A 14,311-nucleotide genomic window follows, 5' to 3' on the forward strand; every position below is an offset into this window, starting at 1 on the left:
GTGGGTATGGTGGTGCCAGGGAGGTCCTGGTGGTGCCACTGTCCCCGTGGACATCAGGCTTTGGTGTCCCAGTCTGGGTGGGATATGGTGATGCCACAGTCCCACCATGGTCAGTGATGCCAGTCCTGGGGGAGGTTCTGGTGATGCCAAGTCCTGGTGTGGGATTCAGTGATGTCATGAAGGAAATGTGTGGGAATTCAGTGATGTCAATATGGAAATATGTGGGAATTCGGTGAAGTCAATAAGGAAATGTGTGGGAATTGGGTGATGTCATGAAGGAAATGTGTGGGAATTCGGTGATGTCATGAAGGAAATGTGTAGAAATTCAGTGATGTCATTAGGAAATTCGTGGAAATTCAGTGATGTCATGAAGGAAATGAGTGGAAATTCAGTGATGTCATGAAGGAAATGAGTGGAAATTGGGTGATGTCATGAAGGAAATGTGTGGGAATTCGGTGATGTCATGAAGGAAATGAGTGGAAAGTTGGTGATGTCAATAAGGAAATGTGTGGGAATTCGGTGATGTCATGAAGGAAATGAGTGGAAAGTTGGTGATGTCATGAAGGAAATGTGTGGAAACTCGATGATGTCATGAAGGAAATGTGTGGAAAGTTGGTGATGTCAATAAGGAAATGTGTGGAAAGTTGGTGATGTCAATAAGGAAATGTGTGGGAATTCGGTGATGTCAAGAGGGAAATGTCCCAGTCTGAGCATTCCTGAGCCTCCTGGGCTGTCACACTGCCAGTGCCAGGGACTGTCCTGCTGTGGCCAGAGCCCTGTGGCTGCAGATGGCACCACCCCACACACAGACCCTGTTTCCCCCCTGGCTCCAGCCCACTTTGCCAATGGCAGTCTCAGACGTCTCATTCCCTAAAGCCATTTATTTGTGGCACAGAAATACAAACACAGCTGAGCTGATGCCTCTGAGGAGGGATCCCCACTGAAGAACCCCTGGCTTTTGTCCCCTCAGTGCCCCCCTCTCCAAGTCCCTCCAGAGTCCTCAGCTCTGTGCACCCACCTGGCTGGCAGGCAGCTCTTTATCTCCTTGCTTGTGTTACCTGGACTCCTGCTGGGCCTCTGTGTCCATCCACAGGCTGGGTCACCCTTCCTCATCCTCTTTGTTATTCCAAAGCTCAGCAGCTCAAGCTGGGGCTCCACCCAGAGCTCAACCTCTGCAGCTCAATCTGCATTTCAGACCCATACCTGGACCAGATTTATTCACCTCAGCACCAAAGCTGGGATATTTTGTGATAGGCATTATAAAATATCCTAATATCCAGTCCTGATGTGGAGCTAGAGAGGTTCTGGTAGTGCCACAGACCTGGCATGGAAATCAGGTGCTGCCAGTCAGTCCTGCTGTGGGGCTTGGCAGGGTTTTGGTGATGCCACAGCCCCAGCACGAGAAATTCTGGTGATGCTTCAGTGCTGCTGTAGGATTTCAGTGGTGCCAGTCCTGCTCTGGGGCTGGGATGTTTTAATCATGCCACAGTCCCCCTGTGTAGGGTCCTGCTGTAGGATTTCAGTGGTGCCAGTCCTGCTCTGGGGCTGGGAGGATTTCTGATGTCCCAGTGCAAGAATGGAAGGATTTTCATGGTGCCACATTCCTGCCCTGGGCTGTTGATGATGCCAGTCCTGCTTTGGGATGTTTAAATGCTGCCACACTCCCCCTGTGTAGGGTTGGGAGGTTTTGGCAATGTCCTGGTCCAGGTGTGGGACTGTGGGAGTTTTGGCAATGCCCTGGTCCTGCCTGGGTAGAGCTGGGGAGGTTTGGGTGATGCCGCAGCCCTGCCATGGGGTTTTGGGTGATGCCAGTTCTGGTTTGGGGCTGAGGAGGTTCTGGTGATGCCACAGTCCTGCCATGGGGTTTTGGGTGATGCCAGGTCTGGTTTGGGGCTGAGGAGGTTCTGGTGATGCCACAGTCCTGCTTGTGGGGTTTTGGGTGGTGCCAGGTCTGGTTTGGGGCTGGGGAGGTTTTTGGTGATACTGTGATGGGGTTTTGGGTGATCCCAGGTCTGCTGTGGGACTGAGGCTTTTGGGTGATCCCACAGTCCTGCCATGGGGTTTTGGGTGATGCCAGGTCTGATTTGGGACTGGGGAGGTTTTTGGTGATGCCACAGCCCTGCCATGGGGTTTTGGGTGGTGCCAGGTCTGGTTTGGGGCTGGGGAGGTTTTTGGTGATGCCACAGCCCTGCCATGGGGTTTTGGGTGATGCCAGGTCTGGTTTGGGGCTGGGGAGGTTTTTGGTGATGCCACAGCCCTGCCATGGGGTTTTGGGTGGTGCCAGGTCTGGTTTGGGGCTGGGGAGGTTTTTGGTGATGCCACAGCCCTGCCATGGGGTTTTGGGTGGTGCCAGGTCTGGTTTGGGGCTGGGGAGGTTTTTGGTGATGCCACAGCCCTGCCATGGGGTTTTGGGTGGTGCCAGGTCTGGTTTGGGGCTGGGCCAGGCTTTGGCAATGCCCGGTCCCAGCGTGGAGCTGGGTCTCACACCAGGGCTGGCAGTGGGCAGCTCTGAGGGACCCCAGCGGGCATTGCCCAGTCGTGCCCTGGAGCTGCCCAGGTCCCGGTGGTGCCCGCCCTGGCAGGAGCCGACCCTGGGTGCCCCCCGTGCCAGGTGCTTCTGCGTGGAGTGCGTGGACCTGCTGGTGGGCCCGGGGGCGGCGCAGGCGGCCATCAAGGAGGACCCCTGGAACTGCTACATGTGCGGCCACAAGGGCGTCTACGGGCTGCTGCGGCGGCGCGAGGACTGGCCCTCCCGCCTGCAGATGTTCTTCGCCAACAACCACGACCAGGAGTTTGTGAGTGCCCCTCCCCAGCGACCCCCAGCCCCTCCCTTCCCTGCTGACCCCCAAGCCCTGCCCTGCTGACCCCCAGCCCAGCCCCTCCCCTTCCTACTGACCCCCCAGCACTGCCCTGCTGACCCCCAAGCTCCTCCCCTCTGACCCCCAGGTCCCTCCCCTCTGACGCCCCCTCCCCTCCCCGCTGACCCCCTGGTCCCCCTCACTGACTCTCCAGCCCCTCTCCACTGACCCTCAGGTCCCCACCCGCTGACCCCGCAGCCCCTCCCCGCTGACACCCAAGCTCTTCCCTGCTGACCCCCCCCAGCCCCTCCCCACTGACCTCTGCCCCACTGACCCCCAGCCCCTCCCCTCCCTGCTGAACCCCCCCAAGCCCCTTCCTGCTGACCCCCAATCCCTGACCTCCCAGCCCCTCCCTGCCCTACTGACCCCCATCCCCTGCCCCACTGACCCCCCCAGCCCCTCCCCTCCCTGCTGACCCCCAGCCCTGCCCCACTGACCCCCCAGCCCCTCCCTGCCCTACTGACCCCCATCCCCTGCCTCACTGACCCCCCAGCCCCTCCCCTCCCTGCTGACCCCCAGCCCTGCCCCACTGACCCCCCCAGCCCCTCCCCTCCCTGCTGACCCCCAGCCCTGCCCCACTGACCCCCCAGCCCCTCCCTGCCCTACTGACCCCCATCCCCTGCCTCACTGACCCCCCAGCCCCTCCCCTCCCTACTGACCCCCATCCCCTGCCCCACTGACCCCCCAGCCCCTCCCAGCCATGCTGACCCTCCCAGGCTCTCCCTTCTGACCCCCAGCCCCTCTGCATCAGCCCCCCCCAGCCAGTGACCCCCTGCCCCTCCCCACTGACCCCCCCAAGCCCTGCCCCACTGACCCCCCCGTCCCCTGGTGCAGGACCCCCCCAAGGTGTACCCGCCGGTGCCCGCTGAGAAGAGGAAGCCCATCCGGGTGCTCTCGCTGTTCGATGGCATCGCCACAGGTGGGTGCGGGTCCCTGCCCCCATGGCCCGTGCAGGGCCCCCCCAGGGCATGTGGGAGGTTGGAGCAGCTGGGGTGGGAGCAGCTGGTGGTCTCAGGCCACGGGGTGTGGAGAGGTCTGTGGGTGTTCCCATGGACACATCTGTGGGTGTTCCTGAGGACACATCTGTGGGTGTTCCCATGGACAGGTGTGTGGGTGTTCCCATGGACAGGTGTGTGGGTGTTCCTGTGGATGTTCTGGGGACAGGTGTGTGGGTGTTCCTGAGGACACATCTGTGGCTGTTCCCATGGACAGGTGTGTGGGTGTTCCCATGGACAGGTGTGTGGGTGTTCCTGTGGATGTTCTGGGGACAGGTGTGTGGCTGTTCCCATGGATAGGTGTGTGGGTGTTCCTGAGGACACATCTGTGGGTGTTCCCATGGACAGGTGTGTGGCTGTTCCCATGGACAGGTGTGTGGGTGTTCCTGTGGATGTTCTGGGGAAAGGTGTGTGGGTGTTCCCATGGACAGGTGTGTGGGTGTGCCCATGGACAGGTGTGTGGGTGTTCCTGTGGATGTTCTGGGGACAGGTGTGGGGGTGTTCTGGGGACAGGTGTGTGGGTGTTCCTGTGGATGTTCTGGGGACAGGTGTGGGGGTGTTCCCATGGACAGGTGTGTGGGTGTTCCCATGGACAGGTGTGTGGGTGTTCCTGTGGCTGTTCCCATGGACAGGTGTGTGGCTGTTCCCATGGACAGGTGTGTGGGTGTTCCTGTGGATGTTCTGGGGACAGGTGTGTGGCTGTTCCCATGGACAGGTGTGTGGCTGTTCCCATGGATAGGTGTGTGGGTGTTCCTGTGGATGTTCTGGGGACAGGTGTGTGGGTGTTCCTGAGGACACATCTGTGGGTGTGCCCATGGACAGGTGTGTGGGTGTTCCCATGGACAGGTGTGTGGGTGTTCCTGTGGATGTTCTGGGGACAGGTGTGTGGGTGTTCCCATGGGCAGCCTGCCCTGCCTGCTCCACCCCAGGGCTCACACACCAGAGGGGAGAGCAGGAAGGGCTCAGCCCTGGGTTGTGGGACAGCTGGGGACGGGGCTGTGGACCCTCAAACCGTGCATGGCCCACTCCCCATGGCTCCCCACAGGGCTGCTGGTGCTGAAGGACCTGGGCATCCAGGTGGACAGGTACATTGCCTCCGAGGTGTGCGAGGACTCCATCACCGTGGGCATGGTGAGGCACCAGGGCAAGATCATGTACGTCGGGGACGTCCGCAATGTCACCCAGAAACACGTAGGTGCCTTCCTGACCCCCTCCCTGCCAGCACCAGGACACCCCAGAGCCTTGGGGCAGCCCTCAATGTCACCCAGAAACACGTAGGTGCCATCCTGACCCCCTCCCTGCCAGCACCAGGACACCCCAGAGCCTTGGGGCAGCCCTCAATGTCACCCAGAAACACGTAGGTGCCTTCCTGACCCCCTTCCTGCCAGCACCAGGACACCCCAGAGCCTTGGGGCAGCCCTCAATGTCACCCAGAAACACGTAGGTGCCTTCCTGACCCCCTCCCTGCCAGCACCAGGACACCCCAGAGCCTTGGGGCAGCCCTCGGGCCCAGGGTGGGGGTGTCAGGGTGTCCTGAGTGGGACCCCATGGTCCTGGTGGGTCTCTTCCCACTGGGGAGCTCAGCCACTGTAGCTGCTCTGTGAGGGCCCCAAGGAAGGAGGAATATGAGGAGAGCTCCATCTTATCACAAGGCTAATTAATTAATTTATACTATTACTACTACTATTACTATACTATTACTTTATTACTATATTATTCTATATATCTAAAACTGAACCTGCCAAGCACTCAACCCTGCACAGAACTGCTCTGAATCACACACACACCTGGCCCTGAGAGGCCAAGGAAACCAAACCCCATCACTCTGGGCAAACAATCCCCATATTGCTTTCCACTTTTGCACAACACAGGCACAGCAAATGAAATAAGAATATTCTTGGGAAGAACTGTGCCTTGCTTTTCCCTGTGAAGAGAAATATGGGGCTACACACTTGGCCCTGATAGGCCAAGGAACCCAAACACCCTCACTTTGGGTAAACAATCTCCATATTGTTCATCATGGGTAGACAGGGAAGCAGACCTGGGATTTTTTATTGGCTTTTTTTTCTTCTTTTTTAAACACCTTGATGGATCTTGGGAAATTTTGCTTTGTTTGGGGCACCATGCCTGCAGGAGTATAGCAGTGCTGTAAGGGCCCCAACAAGGGGAGAGGAATGATGCATCTGATTCCATGGATATCAGAAGGCTAATTAATGACTTTATTATACTGTATTGTTCTATACATCTAAAACTGAACCTGCCAAGCACTCCACCCTGCTCACACCGCTCTGAATCTCGTGTCTGTGCCGTGACAGTCTGACACACACACACACACACACACACACACCTGGCCCTGACAGGCCAAGGAACCAAAACACCATCACTGTGGGTAAACAATCTCCACGTTGCATTCTGCTTCTGCACAAACACAGGCACAGCAAGTGATAAGGGTTGTTTCCTTTCTCTGGGGTTCAGGCAATGTGAATCCCAGAAATATTCTTGGGAAGAATTGTGCCTGGCTTTTCTCTGTGAGAAGAGGACGGTGGGGCGCAGGCCCCCATCGTGGCTGCGGCAGCACCTGGCTCACCTGGGCTCTCCTTGCTTTCCCTCTTGCAGATACAGGAGTGGGGCCCCTTTGATCTGGTCATTGGGGGCAGCCCCTGCAACGACCTGTCCATCGTCAACCCGGCCAGGAAGGGTCTCTATGGTAGGAGAGGGCTGGGGCTGCACAGGGGTGACAGAGGGCTGGCAGAGACCCCCAGCCCTTAGCCCAGCCCCTCCTCTCTTCTCCCCACAGAGGGCACGGGGCGCCTCTTCTTCGAGTTCTACCGCCTGCTGCACGAAGCCCGGCCCAAGGAGGGCGACGACCGGCCCTTCTTCTGGCTCTTTGAGAACGTGGTGGCCATGGGAGTGAGTGACAAGAGGGACATCTCGCGCTTCCTGGAGGTCAGTGCCCGCCTGAGGCCACCCCCCTGCAGCCCTGGGACCTGCAGGTCCCAGCCCCACGGTGTTTGGAAAGACGGGAGGCTGCTGAGGAAGGCAGGAGCCTCCCCTGAAATGGAGAATGTAAACCCTCCCCACCCCTCTGAATTGCTGTAGATTTTAAATTAAAGGGGCTCTCAGGTAAAAAATATGGGAGCAGGAAATAACAGTTCTTTAATAGGGAAAAGAAAAAAAAAAATCTTCCTGTTTCTGGCACTCATTTGTTGTCTTTTCCCTTTCGGGATACCAGCAAGATCGTGTCACAAATGCTACAGAAAGCATGGAAAGAAACCAAAGTTCCTCTTTTATTACACACACCTATGTCAACAGCCACTGGTATAACCCATCCAAATTAAGAACCTGTAGGCAAAACAGAGAAAATTCTTGGATTACAAGAAACTTGGGGAAAAGTGGTGATAGATTTGGAATTGAATGTCCAAAAGGAGAAAGATGGACTTGTTTTACATTTAATCTTGAAGATACAGTTCAGGATTCGATAAAAAAAACAAATAGTAAACAAAAAGGTGTAAAACCAGCACAGCAATCTAACTCTGTATTGACCCCAAGTTAAAGGATAAAATAAACAATGCAGTGCACTAGAACAGCACTGCCAGAGTCAGAACCCAGCCTGACACCCTGTGGGTCAGGCTGTTGGCACAGTCCCATTGGAATTGTGGCTCAGCCCTCCTGCAGTGTCAGGGGTGGTTCTGCTGGAGCAAGGGGGATCTGTAGAGAAGGATGGATTCTGCCTCTGAAGATCCAGTGGGAGGAGAGGCAGCTGCTGTTCCTCTGGGGAATCCCGTGGGGAAAGCTGTGCTGGTGTCTCCAAACCCCTGGATTATATCCGGGTAGGAATGCTTGGCTCCTCCCTCTGGGCTCACATCTCCAATGGGATGCTGTAGTTCTTATCAGCCATGCAGGGACATTCCATAGCTGTTATCAGCAGTGTCCCCTCCCTAGGGAGGTGTGATTGTGGTCACTCAGAGAGAGAGATAAAGCAAACTAATAGGTAATAGAAAACATCTTGCATTGCCATGTGGAACACACAGCTGCCCAGCCCCACTGGCCCTACCCCCAGGACAGGTCTGACCCTTCTCCCTGCCTCCCTCCCTCAGTCCAACCCCGTCATGATCGATGCCAAAGAAGTGTCTGCAGCACACCGGGCACGCTACTTCTGGGGGAACCTGCCCGGCATGAACAGGTGAGCAGGCAGAGCTGAGCCCTGGCTGGCCCTGGCAGGGTGGGCTGTGCTCCTGGACAGCTCTGGCAGGGTGGGCTGTGCTCCTGGACAGCTCTGGCAGGGTGGGCTGCACTCCTGGACAGCTCTGGGAGGGTGGGCTGCACTCCTGGACAGCTCTGGGAGGGTGGGCTGTGCTCCTGGACAGCTCTGGGAGGGTGGGCTGTGCTCCTGGACAGCTCTGGGAGGGTGGGCTGTGCTCCTGGACAGCTCTGGGAGGGTGGGCTATGCTCCTGGACAGCTCTGGGAGGGTGGGCTGCGCTCCTGGACAGCTCTGGCAGGGTGGGCTGTGCTCCTGGACAGCTCTGGGAGGGTGGGCTGCACTCCTGGACAGCTCTGGGAGGGTGGGCTGTGCTCCTGGACAGCTCTGGAGGGTGGGCTGTGCTCCTGGACAGGTCTGGGAGGGTGGGCTGTGCTCCTGGACAGCTCTGGGAGGGTGGGCTGTGCTCCTGGGTGGTGCCTCTGGCAGGGTGGGCTGTGCTCCTGGACAGCTCTGGGAGGGTGGGCTGCACTCCTGGACAGCTCTGGCAGGGTGGGCTGCACTTCTGGGCCCTCCCTCAGCTCAGGTGTGGCTCTGGGGGTCCCCTGACCCTAGTCAGGGCTGGGCAAGAGCAGGAGTCTGACAAAGGTGATGGCACAGCCTAAAAACCTACAGTGGTTCTCCCATGGGGGTGGCTGGTCCTGTCCCAGCTCTCTTGTGCTGGAGGGGTGGCACTAGGCTGTCCTTTGTGTCCTTTGTGTCCCTCTTGGATGTTGGCTGTGTAGTGGCCACAGATGGGCTCCCACAGGAATTGCCTCTTGCCCATTACTGCCACACACCCCCAAAACGGCCATGGCCACCTTGTGACCCCCCCAAACCCCAGCTGGAGACCTGCCCTGTGGCCACGGTGGGGAGGGGACAGCATGGGGACACAGTGCTGCCACCCCCTGCCCACCATCTCTCCCCCAGGCCGCTCGCATCCACCGTCAATGATAAGCTGGAGCTGCAGGAGTGCCTGGAGCACGGCAGGATAGCAAAGGTCAGCCTGGCCTGGGGGTGAGGGGGGCCTCAGGGGGCAGGAGGGGGGTCCCAGTGCTGTCAGCAGCAGTCCCAGGGTGTCTGGGGTGCAGGATGGGGGTCCCAGTGCTGTCAGCAGCAGTGCCAGGGTCATTGGGGCACAGGGTGGGGGTCCCAGTGCTGTCAGCAGCAGTCCCAGGCCCATGGGGTGCAGGATGGGGGTCCCAGTGCTGTCAGCAGCAGTCCCAGGCCCTTGGGGTGCAGGATGGGGGTCCCAGTGCTGTCAGCAGCAGTCCCAGGCTCTCTGGGGTGCAGGATGGGGGTCCCAGTGCTGTCAGCAGCAGTCCCAGGCTCTCTGGGGTGCAGGATGGGGGTCCCAGTGCTGTCAGCAGCAGTCCCAGGGTGTCTGGGGTGCAGGATGGGGGTCCCAGTGCTGTCAGCAGCAGTCCCAGGCCCTTGGGGTGCAGGATGGGGGTCCCAGTGCTGTCAGCAGCAGTCCCAGGCCCATGGGGTGCAGGATGGGGGTCCCAGTGCTGTCAGCAGCAGTCCCAGGATCTCTGGGGTGCAGGAGGGGGACACAGTGCTGTCAGCAGCAGTCCCAGGGTCATTGGGGCACAGGATGGGGGTTCCAGGAGGGATCAGTGGTGGCTCCCAGGGTGGGATTTGCTCCATCCCAGCCCAGCCTGACCAGCCCGTGCCTCTTGCAGTTCAGCAAAGTGAGAACCATCACCACCCGCTCCAACTCCATCAAGCAGGGCAAGGACCAGCACTTCCCCGTGTTCATGAACGAGAAGGAGGACATCCTGTGGTGCACGGAGATGGAGAGGTAGGGGACAAGGAATGAGGACATCCTGTGGTGCACGGAGATGGAGAGGTAGGGGACAAGGAATGAGGACAGCCTGTGGTGCACAGAGATGGAGAGGTAGGGGACAAGGACATCCTGTGGTGCACAGAGATGGAGAGGTAGGGGACAAGGACAGCCTGTGGTGCACGGAGATGGAGAGGTAGGGGACAAGGACAGCCTGTGGTGCACGGAGATGGAGAGGTAGGGGACAAGGAATGAGGACAGCCTGTGGTGCACAGAGATGGAGAGGTAGGGGACAAGGACATCCTGTGGTGCACGGAGATGGAGAGGTAGGGGACAAGGACAGCCTGTGGTGCACGGAGATGGAGAGGTAGGGGACAAGGACAGCCTGTGGTGCACGGAGATGGAGAGGTAGGGGACAAGGACAGCCTGCGGTGCACAGAGATGGAGAGGTAGGGGACAAGGACAGCCTGTGGTGCACGGAGATGGAGAGGTAGGGGACAAGGACATCCTGTGGTGCACGGAGATGGAGAGGTAGGGGACAAGGACATCCTGTGGTGCACGGAGATGGAGAGGTAGGGGACAAGGAATGAGGACAGCCTGTGGTGCACAGAGATGGAGAGGTAGGGGACAAGGAATGAGGACATCCTGTGGTGCACGGAGATGGAGAGGTAGGGGACAAGGACATCCTGTGGTGCACAGAGATGGAGAGGTAGGGGACAAGGAATGAGGACAGCCTGTGGTGCACGGAGATGGAGAGGTAGGGGACAAGGACAGCCTGTGGTGCACGGAGATGGAGAGGTAGGGGACAAGGACAGCCTGTGGTGCACAGAGATGGAGAGGTAGGGGACAAGGAATGAGGACATCCTGTGGTGCATGGAGATGGAGAGGTAGGGGACAAGGACAGCCTGCGGTGCACAGAGATGGAGAGGTAGGGGACAAGGAATGAGGACATCCTGTGGTGCACAGAGATGGAGAGGTAGGGGACAAGGACATCCTGTGGTGCACGGAGATGGAGAGGTAGGGGACAAGGACAGCCTGTGGTGCACAGAGATGGAGAGGTAGGGGACAAGGACATCCTGTGGTGCACGGAGATGGAGAGGTAGGGGACAAGGACAGCCTGTGGTGCACAGAGATGGAGAGGTAGGGGACAAGGACATCCTGTGGTGCACGGAGATGGAGAGGTAGGGGACAAGGAATGAGGACATCCTGTGGTGCACGGAGATGGAGAGGTAGGGGACAAGGACAGCCTGTGGTGCACGGAGATGGAGAGATAGGGGACAAGGACAGCCTGTGGTGCACGGAGATGGAGAGGTAGGGGACAAGGACAGCCTGTGGTGCACGGAGATGGAGAGGTAGGGGACAAGGACAGCCTGTGGTGCACGGAGATGGAGAGGTAGGGTGGGTTGGCCCTGGGGCACACACCCCGACCCTGATTTAATGTGACCTTCTGCTGGGTTCAGGGTGTCCCCAGCAGGCTGCAGGGGTCCCAGATAGTGCAGTCCTGTTTGGGACAGACTGTCCGAGCTCCCAAGCAGTTCTTAGCCACAGGCCACCTTAGCAAGCTTAAGTGATACCAGCTCTTCAGTGATTATCAGCTCGTTGTGATTTCAGCCCTTCAGCTTGCTAGGTGCCTTGGGCAGACGCAGGGAGAGAGAGGAGAAGGCTGTGTGGGGTTCCACAGGGATGTCTGTATTGATTCTTCCTTGAAGGGTCCCAGTGACAGCTCTTCTGTGAGAGCTGGGCAACACCAGCTCTTTATATAGGGTACAGGGGTTTCAGAAATTGTCCAATAGCAAGGGTTGAAGGAAAGTGACCTACAGGGTTACAGAGAGATAAACAGGGGTTAAAGGAAGGGGATCTATAGGGTTACAGAGAGATAAACAGGGGTTAAAGGAAAGGGATCTATAGGGTTACAGAGAGATAAACAGGGGTTAAAGGAAGGGGATCTATAGGGTTACAGAGAGATAAACAGGGGTTAAAGGAAGGGGATCTATAGGGTTACAGAGAGATAAACAGGGGTTAAAGGAAAGGGATCTATAGGGTTACAGAGAGATAAACAAGGGTTAAGGAAAGGGATCTATAGGGTTACAGAGAGATAAACCCTTTAAGGAAAGGGATCTCTAGGGTTACAGAGAGATAAACAGGGGTTAAGGAAAGGGATCTATAGGGTTACAGAGAGATAAGCAGGGGTTAAAGGAAGGGGATCTATAGGGTTACAGAGAGATAAATAAGGGTTAAAGGAAAGGGATCTATAGGATTACAGAGAGATAAGCAGGGGTTAAAGGAAGGGGATCTATAGGGTTACAGAGATAAATAAGGGTTAAGGAAAGGGATCTATAGGGTTACAGAGAGATAAGCAGGGGTTAAAGGAAGGGGATCTATAGGGTTACAGAGAGATAAGCAGGGGTTAAAGGAAGGGGATCTATAGGGTTACAGAGAGATAAGCAGGGGTTAAAGGAAGGGGATCTATAGGGTTACAGAGAGATAAGCAGGGGTTAAAGGAAGGGGATCTATAGGGTTACAGAGAGATAGACAGGGGTTAAAGGAAGGGGATCTATAGGGTTACAGAGAGATAAGCAGGGGTTAAAGGAGGGGGATCTATAGGGTTACAGAGAGATAAGCAGGGGTTAAAGGAAGGGGATCTATAGGGTTACAGAGAGATAAGCAGGGGTTAAGGAAAGGGATCTATAGGGTTACAGAGAGATAAGCAGGGGTTAAAGGAAGGGGATCTATAGGGTTACAGAGAGATAAGCAGGGGTTAAAGGAAGGGGATCTATAGGGTTACAGAGAGATAAGCAGGGCTCCAAGAGGGGCTTCTAGCCCCTTCACCATGACTTGGCATTCCCTGCCTTGGGCTGCTGAAGGCCAGGGAGGCGCCGCAGGAGCTGTGCCTGCCACGCTGACCCCTCCCTGTCCCCGTGTCCCGCAGGGTGTTTGGCTTCCCCGTGCACTACACGGACGTGTCCAACATGAGCCGCCTGGCCCGGCAGAGACTGCTCGGCAGGTCCTGGAGCGTGCCGGTGATCCGCCACCTCTTCGCGCCCCTGAAGGAATACTTTGCCTGCGTTTAGAGATGGGCAGGGACTGGCCACACTCACGGAGCGAGTCGGTAACAAACCCATCCACGCCAAGAGAAGTGAACACACGGAATGAGAGAAGAGTCAGCACCCAGAAGAGAGACGGGATTTCGCAGCCCGACGGGAACCCAGCACACGTCTCCCCGAGCGAAAGGGGTCGGTGTCCTCTCCGGAATTTCCCAGGATCAGCTTTAGCTATTTAAAAACAAACAAGAACCACAAGAAGCAAACAAAAGAAAAAAAAAAAAAGAAGATGGCGAAAGCAAACAAACGACGACGAAACGGAAGAAAAAAAAAAAAAGAAGAAGAAAAGAAACCAAAACCTTTTTTTTTTTTGGGGGTAACCTTTTAATTTTCCGCTCTTTTCTGGCTGGGTTTTCCTGTCGGTTTGGTTTCCACTTCTCGGAGCAGCGGGCGAGACGAGACGCCAGCGCCGCTCTCGGAGAGGGGGAAACGGCAGCGGGAAAGCCCAGCGGGGAGGGAGGCGGAGGAGGCAAAGGAGACCCTGCTCTGCTCCGAGACCGCTCCGAGACCGCTCCGAGACCGCTCCGCTCCGTCCGCGCCAGCAGCGCCCGGCCGGCCCGGCCCCGGCCCCGGCGGCTGAGCCTCGCTCTGTTCCACCAGCACCGCTCTCCGGTGACATGGAGCCAACCCGGCGGGGAGGCCGGGAACACACACACCACACACACACCTTTTCTACAGTATTTTGGGTGCCTACCACACGGGAAACCTTGAAGAGAGCAGATCCTAGAAGCCGCTGTTACCTCTTGTTTACAGTTTATATATATATGATAGATATGAGATATAGATATATATATATATAAAAGGTACTGTTACTACTGTACAACCTGACTTCATAATGGTGCTTTACACAGCGGGGTGAGTCGAGACATCAGCTTCCACGTTGCCTTACGTGCCGGGCCTTTCCGAGCGAGCGGCAGGGCCGGGGCGGCCGGGCAGAAGCGTCTCCATCCCGAGTCATGCAATAACCTTTTTCTGTCCCGAACGGAAGCGCCTCGGCGGTGCCCCCCTGCCCCGCCGGCGCCACCCCACAGCGTACTGGTGCTCTTCTGCGTACGTGGTGTCCGCCAGGGCCCGTGCCGGCCGTGCCCCGCCGCTGCACGGGGTGGCACCGGGGCGCGGCGCCGCGCACGGGCTCCGGCCGAGGGCGGCGGCGGGGACGCCGGCGGGGCAGGGGGGACGCAGCGGCGCCCGTGCCGGAGCGCGGCCGGGGCGCTTCGGGCATGGCGCGGGGATGGCCGCGGCTCCCGGACCCTGGTGCTACATCCGCGGGGCCGGGCTGGCGGCAGGAGGGCGATGCCCCGGCGAGCCGGGAACGGGACCCCGGCGGCGGCGC

General features: G+C 57.8%; 1 protein-coding gene across 2 annotated transcripts in view; it reads left to right on the top strand.

The window, feature by feature from the left end:
• The window catches only part of DNMT3A (DNA methyltransferase 3 alpha), a 54,163-nt gene extending 40,926 nt beyond the window's left edge, over nucleotides 1-13,237 (top strand). For both annotated transcript variants that reach the window (XM_066547686.1, XM_066547687.1), the window contains exons 15-23: nucleotides 2,612-2,795; nucleotides 3,693-3,777; nucleotides 4,899-5,044; nucleotides 6,470-6,560; nucleotides 6,651-6,799; nucleotides 7,951-8,036; nucleotides 9,022-9,091; nucleotides 9,777-9,895; nucleotides 12,807-13,237. In XM_066547686.1, coding sequence (XP_066403783.1) covers nucleotides 2,612-2,795; nucleotides 3,693-3,777; nucleotides 4,899-5,044; nucleotides 6,470-6,560; nucleotides 6,651-6,799; nucleotides 7,951-8,036; nucleotides 9,022-9,091; nucleotides 9,777-9,895; nucleotides 12,807-12,948 — 1,072 coding nt within the window. In that variant the 3' untranslated portion in view covers nucleotides 12,949-13,237. The remainder of the gene's footprint in view (nucleotides 1-2,611; nucleotides 2,796-3,692; nucleotides 3,778-4,898; nucleotides 5,045-6,469; nucleotides 6,561-6,650; nucleotides 6,800-7,950; nucleotides 8,037-9,021; nucleotides 9,092-9,776; nucleotides 9,896-12,806) is intronic.
• The last annotated feature ends 1,074 nt before the right edge of the window (nucleotides 13,238-14,311 follow it).

The sequence above is a fragment of the Molothrus aeneus genome, chromosome 3 (genome assembly GCF_037042795.1).
Source record: "Molothrus aeneus isolate 106 chromosome 3, BPBGC_Maene_1.0, whole genome shotgun sequence".
In the NCBI taxonomy this organism is placed as follows: domain Eukaryota; kingdom Metazoa; phylum Chordata; class Aves; order Passeriformes; family Icteridae; genus Molothrus; species Molothrus aeneus.